General features: G+C 40.7%; 1 protein-coding gene across 1 annotated transcript in view; it reads left to right on the top strand.

Annotated features, from left to right (window-relative positions):
* Positions 1 to 12,925, top strand: part of Cit (citron rho-interacting serine/threonine kinase) — a 157,950-nt gene that overhangs the window by 109,908 nt on the left and 35,117 nt on the right. The window contains exons 24-26 of the mRNA XM_027923229.2: positions 4,236 to 4,289; positions 11,069 to 11,266; positions 11,819 to 12,012. Of these exons, the coding sequence (XP_027779030.2) occupies positions 4,236 to 4,289; positions 11,069 to 11,266; positions 11,819 to 12,012 (446 nt within the window). The remainder of the gene's footprint in view (positions 1 to 4,235; positions 4,290 to 11,068; positions 11,267 to 11,818; positions 12,013 to 12,925) is intronic.

The raw sequence follows: 12,925 nt of genomic DNA, 5'->3' as shown, positions 1-12,925 counted from the left end.
TCTTTTTAACTGTTAACATTTGCACTCTCTGGGACCCTCAATCATTTTTAAGTGGGTAGATATTATTCCCTGTAGTGCCTAATACCCAGTTAGCATTCATATTTTTCATTGAGGGAATCCAAAGTTTATCTTATGTATTTTACTGGCCTTGTGTATTTTATTTTGTGACCTTTGGTTTTGTTTTTTTTTTCACAGTTTATTGTAAAGAAACTTGAATCATGTATTTCTTAACTATTTTCTTACTCAAATCAGTTCAGTAGTTTAGTGCTTATAGTATTTCCAGCATCCTTGACAGGATCAGTTTTTTTTTGTTTTTTTCATTTAGTGTGTATGTTTCATAATCAATAATAAATCAAAAGTCCTAGCGATTGTAGTTTATTAAATTGTACTTTCAGAAAGAATTGCTATTTGATGTGTTGAAATGATCCAAAAACCATATGGTTCATTTTAATGGAAATGAACCCTTATTAGTGATTGAAATTTTAGATTCCAATGGGACAGATAAATGAGTTTTTAATGGTGCAGTGTTATTTGGAAACTATGCTATTAATAAGAAAGTAGAACATAATAAGAAAGTGGAACAGGGTTTTTGTCTCCATGTATAGGCCAGTGAATTTGTTTTTATGATCACTGTTTATACTTCAAAGGAGTCGATTCCACCCTTAGGTTCTCATTTGTCTTTGAAACATTTAACACCAAATAGTCCTTTAGAGCAGGTGCTGGGAAAGTACAGCTAGTGGACAGAATCCATTCTGTCACCTGTTTTCTGTAAATAAAGTTTTATTGGAACACAGCCACATTCATTTACATATTATCTATGGCTGCTCTTGGTCTATGAGTTCAGATCTGAATCCACCAAAGTTCCAGCAAACTCAATATATTTTAAGAAAAGGTTTGTTGACCCCTGACCTAAAGTTGATTAATGTAAGGGCTTATAGGAAGGATCCTTGCCTTTTATCTTGGAATGCACTAGAGGGGGTTGGGTGGTCCTTGGGGCCAGGCTGCCGCTGGCCTCAGGCTGCTTGTGTCATTGATCACAAATGAGATCTCAACAATAGTGCAGATGGCCATGTTCTTATGTTGGATAATTACCATCATAACAAAATATTGAGATAATTACCTTATAAAGAGGCAAAGCTTATTTTGGTTCACAGTTTTGGCTGTTGCAGTCCATGACTGATTGATTCCTTTTGTTTGGGCCTGTGGCAAGGCAGCACATGGAGGGTACGTGGTGCATCAACATGGCTCAACTCATGAGCAGAAAGCAAAGATGGAGGAAGACAATGAAACCAGGGTCCCCTGGTTAAAATCATCAAGTCTCTCAAGGGCATGCCCCCCAGGGATGTAAGGGCCTTCCACTAGTCCTACTACCTAAAGGACAACAGAACCTTCTAATGGTGCCACTCTGTGGACTAAACCTTAACACATGGACCTTTGGTGACATTTCAGTATCTAGACTATATCACTCAGCAGAAATCGGATTGAAAAATTTTTTTTGAAAAGTTATGATTCATTAATTTAGTCCATTGAAAACATGGACAAATTATTTGGGAAGTTATTTTGAACTTTATTTATGAATCTGTCCATGTAACTATCTGTTTTTTCTTTATTTTGTTTTATCATTTATCCAGTGCTCTTCATTCTTTTGTGTAGGTCCAAATTTCTGTTGTCATTTTCCTTCTGAGCAAAATACTTCCTTTAACATAGTGTAAATCTGGTGGTGACACATTCTTTCAGCTCTGGTATGTCTGAGAAGGCCTTTATTTCATCTTCATTTTTTGAAAGATATTTTTGCTGGGTATAGAATTCTAGGTTGATAGTTATTTTTTTTCTTTCAGTACTTAAAAGATTTTGCTATTCTAGCTCCCCCCCCACCCCATACACTATCTTTTATGATAAATCTGTCTTGTCTTTGTTTCTCTAAATGTAACAGGTCTTTTTTTCTGGTTTGTTTTAATATTTCCCCCTTTATTCTTGGTTTTAAGCAGTTTGATCACGATGTACTTCAGGTTAATTTTCTTCTTCTTTTTTTTTTTGTGCTAATGGTTCTTTGAACATTTTGTATCTGTGTTTTGATGGCTTTCATCAACTTTGGGAAATTTGTGGCCATTATTTCTTCAAACTTTTTTTTTTTCTGTCTCACCTGTGTATAACTTCAGAGACACTAACTATGTGCATATTAGACCTCTCAAAGTTGTCTCACAGCTCACTGATGCTCTGTTCATTTTTTAAGTCTCTTTTTTCTGTGCTTCATTTTGGGTAGTTTCTATTGCTGTGTCTTCAATTTTACTTATCTTCTAAAGTTATCTAATCTGCTATTATAAGCTTACCTTAATTTATGAGAAATATACATAATAGATCTAAAATTTTTGAGTTGTCTTAAGTTCTTTTTATAGAGAGCCTTTTTTTGTTTGTTTGATTTTTAAGAGAAGGACCACTTTTACCTCTGCCTGAAACTGGATAGTTCTTTGGGTTTTCATAGCTCAGCAAATGATACCATAATCTACTTAATTTCTCAAGAATGTCTTTGATTCCTCTTTTGCGTCCACCCCCAAGCCATCTGCAAATCCTTTTAGTTAAAAGTGTATACGCTCATCCCTTGGTATGGGGGGGATTCTTAGCAGGACCATACCCCACACATACCAAAATCTGCAGATGCTCAAGTCCCTTATATGAAATGGCATTAATCTATTCTATGCAAATAATCTTAGTATTTGCATAGAATCTATGTGCATCTCCTCATGTACTTTAAATATAGATTATTCATAATACCTAATATAATGTAAACACTATGTAATTAGTTGTTAGAGTATAGTGTTTAGGGAACAATAATAAGAAAATATATATATGTATTTAGTAAGGAAGCAAAATTTTCCCCCTACTATTTCCTGTCCACAGCTGTTTGTGGTTGCGGAGTCCACAGATAGAAGACCACCTCTATGGTGTATTTCATTGATTTTAAGGCATCTGAAATCAGGATGCATTTTATAGTCTTTTTAGACATGAACATGCCCTGGTTTAATTGACACACTTTTCTTTCTCACTGATATGTACATTAGTGATAGACCTTAATAATTGATAGCCACCTGAATCTGATGGGTTATGTATGGCATCTTAACAAAAGTTTACTAAGATAGTGCTCACCTTTACTACCCAAGGCATATTCTGATGTTTTCTGTCCTGTTTATTCTATTTCATTGAATATAGCAAACCAAAAATCAAAAAACTTCACTTTCCATGCTTGCCACTGGGTCTCTCTCTGAAGTTTGCAACCCCCTGTGGCCACTCTGCACTTTTCTTCATCAGATACACCAAACCCTTTTTTGCCTGAGGACTTTACCAATGCTATGCCCTCTGCCCTCTCCTGTATTTTGAAGGTTGGCTCCTCCTCCTGTAGATTTCAAGGTACATGTCACCTCCTCAGAGAAACCCCTTGGCCTCCTCGTCTAAGTTCCCATCTACTCTCTCCTATTCTTTTTTACTAACCCCTTCATGGTGTCTGATCCAGTCTGCAGTCATGTGCTTATCTATTTCCTGTCTCTCCTCACCAGAATGAAGGTGTAGGCCACATGTTCCTAACCCTACCACACTGCTAGGCATACTCCATACACTCAAAAAGTTTTTGTCAACTCAAGTGAACACTGCTGTTTTGGAGCAGCTTTGCCTCAGAGAATGCCTGTTCATTTGCTTCAAGGTCAATGTAAGATTTTCTGAATCTCAGCAGCTTTTGATTTAAAAGAAAAAAAAATTTCTACTTTTTCCTGGCAATTGTCTTGTGTCTGCATGTCTCTCTCTCTCTCTCTCTCTCTCTCTCTCTCTCTCTGTGTGTGTGTGTGTGTATGTGTGTGTGTGTGTCTAGAAGGCTGGGGAGGAGTTGTTTACAGGGAAGAGAACGGGGGGTAGGACAAGTGAAGGAGAGTCCAAACTGCATCCTTTATTGCTTTTTTCCTTTTCTTCCAGAAGTCCCTAGATGTCAATAGGAATGTAGAAATACGTGTACAGGGTGTGCATGTGTGGTCTCAATAGTCCCCTGTTATTAATAGCGTTGTATATTCCTGTAACCTGTTTTTGATGTGGGGAGCGCCTTGATGAGTGAGTCCTTGTGGAACAGGGGCTGGGGCTACTGCAACAGCACTCTCAGCCTTCCAGGCAGATTGTGTTCTGTGTTTGACCCGTAGCATGTACAGTTGCTTTCTACCCTATGAAAAATTCATAATCAACTTCTTACCTTTTAGGCGCATAGAGATGAAATCCAGCGCAAATTTGATGCCCTTCGTAACAGCTGTACTGTGAGTATTAATTAACCAAAGATGGCTAAAATACTATGAAACTAAAACAAAGAAGGAAAAGGGGACATCTCTTTATAATACCAGTGACTGAATTTTGATATGAACTTGCAACATGAAGCAGATAATGTAGTCAAATTTTTTTGAGCACCAAATAACTAGTTTCTCAGAGTTCTATCAGTTTTTAAAAAAATCAAAACCAGAGTATTTCTCATGTTTGGGGGAAGAGGATAGCTGGGATGGTCAGAATAATTCTCATTGTGGAACTACCACTGGATCTCAGCAACAGCACAGAAACTCCAGGGCAACTCCTCCTCCTTCTTCAGTGTGGAAGGGTCCAGGGCCACCCCAGGCCAGAGACTCCAAATGCTAGGGACAGTTGTATCCACAAGGCTTCTCCAGCCTATTGCCTCTGCTGAGTCAAGACCAGCTAATTTTCCTGTGCATCTAGATGTCCGGACTCCTAACAGACATAGTCTGGCTTCGTAACACACAAATTCAAGGCCTAGGGCCCTTTGTGCAAAGGTACTTATATCAGGAGAAGTAAATTCTATTAGCAGATAAACATCATTCATAGGTTATATAATAGGGTAGAGTCAATGGAAATGCAGAGTCTATTTTTTATCAAAACGAAAGACAAAAATAGGCCCCTTTCACAAGATGGGAATGTTGTCCCTAGTTGTGTTCCCATATCTTTTCTTTGATCTGTTCACCACTTTATTTTTTATTTATTTTTTTTTTTAAGAATTTTAACATTTATTCTTTAGTTTTCGGCAGACACAACATCTTTGTATGTGGTGCTGAGGATCTATCCCAGGCCACACGCATGCCAGGCGAGCGCGCTACCGCTTGAGCCACATCCCCAGCCCCTGTTCACCACTTTATTACCTCTTAGTCCTTAGTGATATTGTCCTCGTTTGTACTGTTTGCATCTGTGGATTTCCAGGAACACCTCCCTTCATACATATTTTATGTTTTTATGATGATGAGCTCTTTATTTCCTCTTTAGCTACTATAACTGGGACATTAAGTCCTAACAGTTTGTGTGTGTTTTTTTTTAATTTAGGTAAATTGGATATAAAATGCAGATAGTGAAGTGCATAAAGTACACTAATCCTAAGTGTACAGCTCAGTGAAATTTTTACACCTATAGACAACTGTGCAGTTGTGGTACAGATCAAGATGCAGGATGTTGAGCTGGCTGCAATGGCGCATGCCTATAATCCCAGAAAATCTGGGGCAGAAGCAGGAGGATTGCAGGTTCAAGGCCAACCTCAGCAACCTAGCGAGGTCCTAAGCAACTTAGTGAGACTCTGTCTCAGAATGAGAAATAAAAAGGGCTGGGGAGGTAGGGAACCCTGGGTTCAATCTTTAGTACCAAAAAGGGGGAAAAAAAAGCTGCAGGTGTTTCCCTCAGAAGTCTCCCTCAGGTACTCATTTCTCATTGGCATCCTTTTCTCACAGTATTATTGCTAATTTTGGTCTCTGATACCATAGATTCGTTTTGCCTGTATTTGAACTTCATGTCAATGGAATCAGAGAGGATATGCTCTTTTGGGCTTAGTAGTAGTTGTTATTGTTGTTGTTTAAATTGTCTGTGAGGTCCCTTCATGTTGTTGCCTCTGTCAATAGTTTGTTCTTTTCATTACTGTAGTATTTGCAACGTATGAATAGAACTGTGTAGTTTATTTATCAGTTCTCTTTGTTGATGGACATTTTAGGTTGTTTCCATGATACATGGAGCTGTTTAGAAAAATATCCCTGTTGCAGGCCTTTGGTGGCTGTAGATACTTATTTTTGGTGAGCTTATAGCTAGGTGTGGAATTGCTAGGTCATGAATATGCCTCTGTTTGGCAGACAGATTTTTGGTTCGTGTTTCCAGATATGATGGTTGGATCAGGGTAGACGTGCCTTAAAATGCCTGTTGATTTCTCCATCCCTCCTGCCTTCCTTAAGGAGTTGGTGGATCTTATTCCTGTAATCTCTTCTCTTCTGCCTAGTTTTTAGTTTCTTGTTGTCTTGGTTTCTTATTTTTACACCAGAGTTATTTGCTTATATTACATACACATTCATGAATGATCAGTGAGTAGAATACAGATCATAGTTTTCTTGAAACTTGAATGGTTTTAAAATGTATTATTCATCAGTAATCTTGTTACATTTATCTGAAATTCTCCTTTCTCTCTTTCTTTTGGAGTAAGAAATTAAAAGGAATTATAGCTTTATGGAGGTATAATTGGTATACAATCAACATAGTGTTATAATGTAGATGTACCTGTGAAACCGAAAGAATCAAAATGGTGAACATACCCATCACTCTTTAAAGGTTCCCTGCTACGCTTTTGTAATCCACACTGCCCCCCATTTTAACAATTGGATGTCTACTTTTAGTGGGAAGTGCCAGGATGTGGGATGAATTTGGTGTCTGGTTTATTTATATAATGTTTGGACTGTCCACCTTTCCTTTTCCTGGGACAGTGACTTCTAATCATTGCTTCACTTACCTCTGGTATTCTGGGAAAAGCATCTGGGGGACCTTCCCAAGTGGGAGGGAGAACCTGAGAAAGTGACCCCCATCCACAGGTCAGCTTGAGCAACTGGGTGGCTTCATGGTCTATGCCATGCTCTCTGGAGTCAGGCACTGAGCTCAAATGATAAACTAGCCTCCAAGTAACCTATGCGACATTATCCTCCCAAGCTTCCATTTCTTTGTCTGTAAAATGGGGATAGAATTGACTACACTTAGTTGTAATATACCACTGCTTGTCTGATACATAATCAATTTAATAACTGTTCTCTGGGTGATGGAAGAGAGAGAGCTGCTTAGTTCCACTGTACATTTAAGTTTCAGAAACAGTAAGATTTAGGAAACACTGAGTCACAGAGTTTGGTAATAATGCCTCCCTCGTAGGTTTCCTGCAGGGATTAAATGAGATGAGACACACAAAGCGCTTGCACACGGCCTTGTCCATGGGAGGCACTGAGCAGTGTTATTACCGTGGGCTTATAACCTCCAGCTTGGAAAATGGTCTGCTTCTTGAAAACCCCTGCTTTAGAGCCACATTCAATCACAAAAGCGGATATCAGTGATACTTTTGCAAGTTCAAGGCCCCTTTAAAGACGCTTTGGGAGAGAGTGATGGATATTCCTTTCTTTTTGGTGCTGTCCAAAATTGTCCCCACTAGGAAATGTCATCTTTGTTTTTGGTGAGAACTCCTTCCCATAATAGCTCAATTGATAGGAGCACCCAGTTAGCAGCTTCCAACAAGCTGGAGCAATGAGATTGTCAAGCTCAGACCATTGCTCTATTTTGAAGGGATTTAAAAAAGGATTTGATTCAATCTGGCACCTAAAACCCTACCTCAGTCTGTTTTAGAGGGGAGTTGGTGGGCAAACATATGACACAGCTTTAATTATGAATCAATCTGTCAGCTATAAGATTAAAAATAAATAATATGCAAATAGCTGCCTTCAGGAAAGAGCGAGGCATTAAAATAGGATTTCAGGCCTATGTGGTTTTAGCCTGATGCTCATTATTCGCCTGGTTTCTTCACCCCTAATGTTCACTGGACATTCACCTGGCAGCTCACCTCTCCTGATCTCTCAGTTAGCTATGAGGGGTCAAGATCTCCTTCTCAGAACCATGAGGTTTGCACGACAGCCTTGAAAACCAACAGATAACCCCACACAGAGACTTTTATTTTTTAAAAAAATTGGACACAGAGTAGATAATTCTTTATATCCCTGTTCTCTCTTAGAAAACAGCAGCAAGATTTCTTATCTGCAAAAATAGCACATAAGGAAGTTCGGCTGGCTCCTGCCTTAGGAACCTATCTCCCTTATCTTTACTGTTGAGATGGAATCAGCCTTACAGTTTGTCTTTTTTACCCTCTATCCTTGAGGCTCAAAGGTTAGCAGACTCTTAACCTAAGTCTGTCAATAAACAGATCACTTGCCCTTGGTATAAAGAGAGCATACTCATGGCCCCAAAATAGACTTAAGCATCTTGCATATGACTTGGTTCAAAAGCAAGAAGGGTTACCCTGAGTGGTCGATCATTTCAAGTTTCAAAGATCTGGGGGGGAAAAAAGAGGAATAAATAGCTCTTTCCCTGTTGGAGAGGAGCAGCATGCTGTAGGGATAAGAGCAGAGGTTCTTGACTTTGAATGCCGGCTTTGCATCTGGCTTTGTTATCCACTCTCAGCGTGTTGCTGGGCAAGTCACCTCGCCTCCCTGCTGCCCCAATTTCCCCATGTATAAAATGGGGGTACAATAATACCTACTTCAAAGGACACTGTAAACATTGCCTATTATACTTTTCTTTTTTAACCACTGGGACCATTAATTTACTGCCTGTGTTTCAAGTCGGCTTTGCGCCTGTAAGCTCACTAATATGCGTGTATAGATGTGTCTATACACTTAACTACAGCTCCAGCCACTTGAAACAGGTCCACAGCTGATGTGCTGTGACGTGAGCAGACAGAAGTGTAAGAAGTTAAAATGCTTTAAATCTTTGCATGGGAGCTTGACATGGATTCAGAATCCTCATATTGTCAAATGCACAAAATAGGGACAATGACCAAATATAGAACCAGCAGTCACAAGCTGGGAATAGGAATCAGAGACATGAGACTCCTTGAAAACTGGGCGACAGCAGGGAAATGGAGGGGCTCTTCCTACTCCAGTGATCCCCCTGCAATTGAAGTGTAAGTGAAAACCTCCCCCCACGGCTTTTCCATGTGTTTCTCCTTTAGCCCTTTATAACCTAATTTAGGGAGAAATGAAGAGATGGCAGAAATGGGCTCATAATAAACTATTTTTTTTTCATGAATCAAAGGAAGACTTAAGTGGCATTTTGACTAGCGAGTAAATTTATATATTCTGTGAGAATTGTATACTTCTCTACATTCTTTCCTATAATCTGTTCCCAAAGAGGCTTGAAAAATTAAACATTTTGGTCATTAGTTTTTTTTTTTTTTTTGGTTGATAGACAGAATGCCTTTATTTTGTTTCTCTTTATGTGGTGCTAAGAATCGAACCCAGTGCCTCACACATGCTAGACCAGCGCTCTGCCACTGAGCTACAGCCTCAGCCCCTGGTCATTAGTTTTTATTCCTTATATTTCACAGGACACATTAAGGTCAAATTGTGTACAAGAAAACTCAAACAATACAAACATATGAGAAGTCAGCCCAGTATGTACATATTGTCACAGGTGGAGATGCCTCTGCAGCTGAGCCCAAGGTGGCCCATTTGGGTTCCAGAATCCATTATGCAGCCTGTCTCCCAGCTGGTTCGCCACAGTCTCACTGTCTTTGGGGAAAAGGTTAAAGGAAGCACAGTCAATTGGTGGAGAGGCTTATAGCCAGGAGCAAAAGTATCCGAATGAGTGGGTTTGCTCCCTAGAGAATGGCACAAGTTGAACACATGGTCGTTGTTTGTTCACTGCCACTGACTATGGGAGAGTTGACCATGTCACAGAAAGGGTGACACAATGACCCTCCAAGGTGTTAACTGTCTGCTAGGAATGACAAAGATGTATGCCTTCCCCCTTGATAAAGAAGGTGCCTCACCCAATAACCTTTATCCCCCTCTTGTAGCTGCCAGCTGCCTCAGGTTAAAATCAACATGGGTTCTGACATTAAAAACCAAATTACTACACCACTTTCCTACCTCAGAAGGTTCTCAGCTCAGTTAACAAAATGAAAAGCTGTGTTTTCCAAGCCACATTGAACAAATGTCCTTAATTGATGTTCTCTAACTTTATGGATTTGGAAAGATTGTTTTCTTTTCAAATTGATAATCAGAGTGGATTAAAACAGGGAATTAGTCGTGGAAACAATGGTAACATTTCATAAAGTAAGTAACCATACGCTAAAGACGTTTCCTTTTAATTTACTTCTTTTCGTTGCATAAAATTTAATTTACAGCCCCTATGCCTCATTCCAACTATTATTAGAAAATGGCCCTTAAACTTCTAAAGTGTTTTATATAAAAGCTCACTGCAAGCACCGATACTAAACCTCAGCTAAGAGAATAGAAAAGCTAAATGTACTGGAATTGAAGTCATTCTGCCATTGAGCAGGGAAATAATTTAGCAAAACCAGATTAAATCTCTCTCAATAAAATGACAATTTCATATAGGCTGAGAGCTAACTGTAGAGTAAAATCCATTGAAGCAATGCCGTTATGCAGTATTGTATTTTCAGGACTTTTCCAAGCTTCCCTTAAGATTTTTTTCCTCTTGATTACATGAAATTAAATCTATTGCCTGTGATAATTATTCAACTAACTCTCAGTGTCCTTCCCTGTCAGTATTCCTTGATAGGAACTTGGTTTGGCTCTCTGTACTGTGGCCATTTCTGATGACAGCATCTGTAGATGGTGTCTAGGTCATTAGCCTAACTAGGTGATTGTGACACCTTGGCAAATTTCTCATGGCTTGCGTTTCCCCCTCCCTTGTATTTTTGATCCCCTGATTTTAACCTGCTCTCATGCCAGCTTGCCTCATCCACACAGCAGCCACTTTTGATTGATTTGTCTTTGCCGTATTTTCCAGATGAACCCTGAGTTAGCAAGGAACCTAGACTTTCCTTTTTCTCCCTCTGTGTAGTGGAGACCTGGGTGGGTGTGGGAATTGAGGTCTGGCCTCATGGGTAGACAGCTGTGCTTTGATTGCCAGTGTCACGCAGGTGCAAAAACCATCGCTAGTGTGGTTTTAAGCAGTTCATTGCTTAAAATTAACTCTGTTGGAGCATCACTGGATTCCTTTCCCCTTTCAGGTCATCACAGACCTGGAGGAGCAGCTAAACCAGCTGACTGAGGACAACGCTGAACTCAACAACCAAAACTTCTACCTGTCCAAACAACTCGATGAGGCATCTGGTGCCAACGATGAGATAGTCCAGCTGCGAAGTGAGGTGGACCATCTTCGGCGCGAGATCACCGAGAGGGAGATGCAGCTCACCAGCCAGAAGCAAGTGAGGAGGCTAAGCAAGGCCCTGAGGTCCCTGGAGGACACTCACGAGGGTTTGGAAGGAGGGTTCTAAGACATAAGTTTTGTCCAGTAACCAGGCTCCTTTTCAATCATGTCTTGTTGCCAAGGTTTTGAGATTTTAAAAAGTGGCTTTACAAAGTAGATAGTAGTTCTTCTTAATTTTGATTTTAAAAGATGAAGAATAAAAAATGGGAAGTTATACTCTATGTATCTATGATATGTCAAAATACATTGTACTGTCATGGAGAACTAAAAAGAACCAACAAAGATTAAAATTAAAATTGGATGCTTTGGGAGGCCAGCGTGAGCCACTTTGATTTTAAGCTTAGTGGCCCTTGTGCTGGCTGGCTTTGGGTTCTGCTCCAAGATGGCAGCACAAGTGGCTTTTGACCCATTCCCACCAGTCGCCTTAGAAATGCAAACCCCATTTCAGACTGTAGTCAGGAGTTGGGCTTTTCTGAAACTGATCCAGCCAGAGTAACCCCTAGGAAACGTTTGTTGCTGCAAAGCATGACCCAGTGGTATTGATTTGTAGACGATGGAGGCTCTGAAGACCACGTGCACGATGCTGGAGGAGCAGGTCATGGATTTGGAGGCCCTGAATGATGAGCTGCTGGAGAAGGAGCGCCAGTGGGAGGCCTGGAGGAGTGTCCTTGGTGACGAGAAGTCCCAGTTTGAGTGTCGGGTTCGAGAGTTACAGAGGATGCTGGACACGGAGAAGCAGAGCAGGTGGGACTTCCTGATTGCAGAAAGCCAGTGACAGATGACTTTGGCTAGGTCTTCCTGAGAGTTTTGAGCCCATGGTCCTAGAACCAGGCTGCAAGACCAGGAGACTCTTGGGCAGATCAGGATGGGTGGTCACCTGACAGTAAATCTGGACACTATCAGTTGGATTCTGTGACAGTGGCTGGTATCTTTTTACCCTGGCAAAGGTCTGGGAGCCACTGCAAATATCTCAGTGCTGTCTTTGCAGAATCATTTTTACCAGTGTGCATCATTTCCTTATCATTGTGACCATGTAGCAAGGCCATCACCATTTTAACCCTTGTCATGTGTGCTTGCCAGTCTTCCCCTTATGCCAGGGCTTCTCAGCATTGGCACTGCTGACATTTTGGGTTGGATGATTCTTTGTTGTGGGGGAGCTGTGCTTTGCACGGGAGGCTGTAGAGCACAACCTCACCTAGATGCTAGAAGCAGCCCTTTCTCCAAGTTTTGGGAGGCCAGTGTGAGCCACTTTGATTTTAAACTTAGTGGCCCCTGTGCTGGCTGGCTTTGGGTTCTGCTCCAAGATGGCAGCATAAGAGGCTTTTGACCCATTCCCACCACTCACCTTAGGCTGTAAAAGGAGAAATGCAAACTGTATATCAGACTGTAGTCATGAGCTTGGGCTTTTCTGACACTGATCCAGCCAGAGTAACCCCTAGGAATATCCTTTAGACTGGGGGGAAATTGCGCCCAGTTGAGAACCACCACTCTACAAGAATAGTTGAGTGGGTTCCCCCTCCCACCCTTCCCCTCTCCCTCTCCCCACCCCATGTTGTAGGAAATGGTAATCATGAGTTTGAGCAGCGTTTGTTTCCATATCTCCCCAAGCATGGAGTTTCCTTCTTGCAAAGGAAGAAGGTGCATGATGCAGGGGTGG

Source organism: Marmota flaviventris, chromosome 1 (genome assembly GCF_047511675.1).
Source record: "Marmota flaviventris isolate mMarFla1 chromosome 1, mMarFla1.hap1, whole genome shotgun sequence".
Taxonomy (NCBI): Eukaryota; Metazoa; Chordata; class Mammalia; order Rodentia; family Sciuridae; genus Marmota; species Marmota flaviventris.
This window is presented reverse-complemented; position numbering and strand designations above follow the sequence as displayed.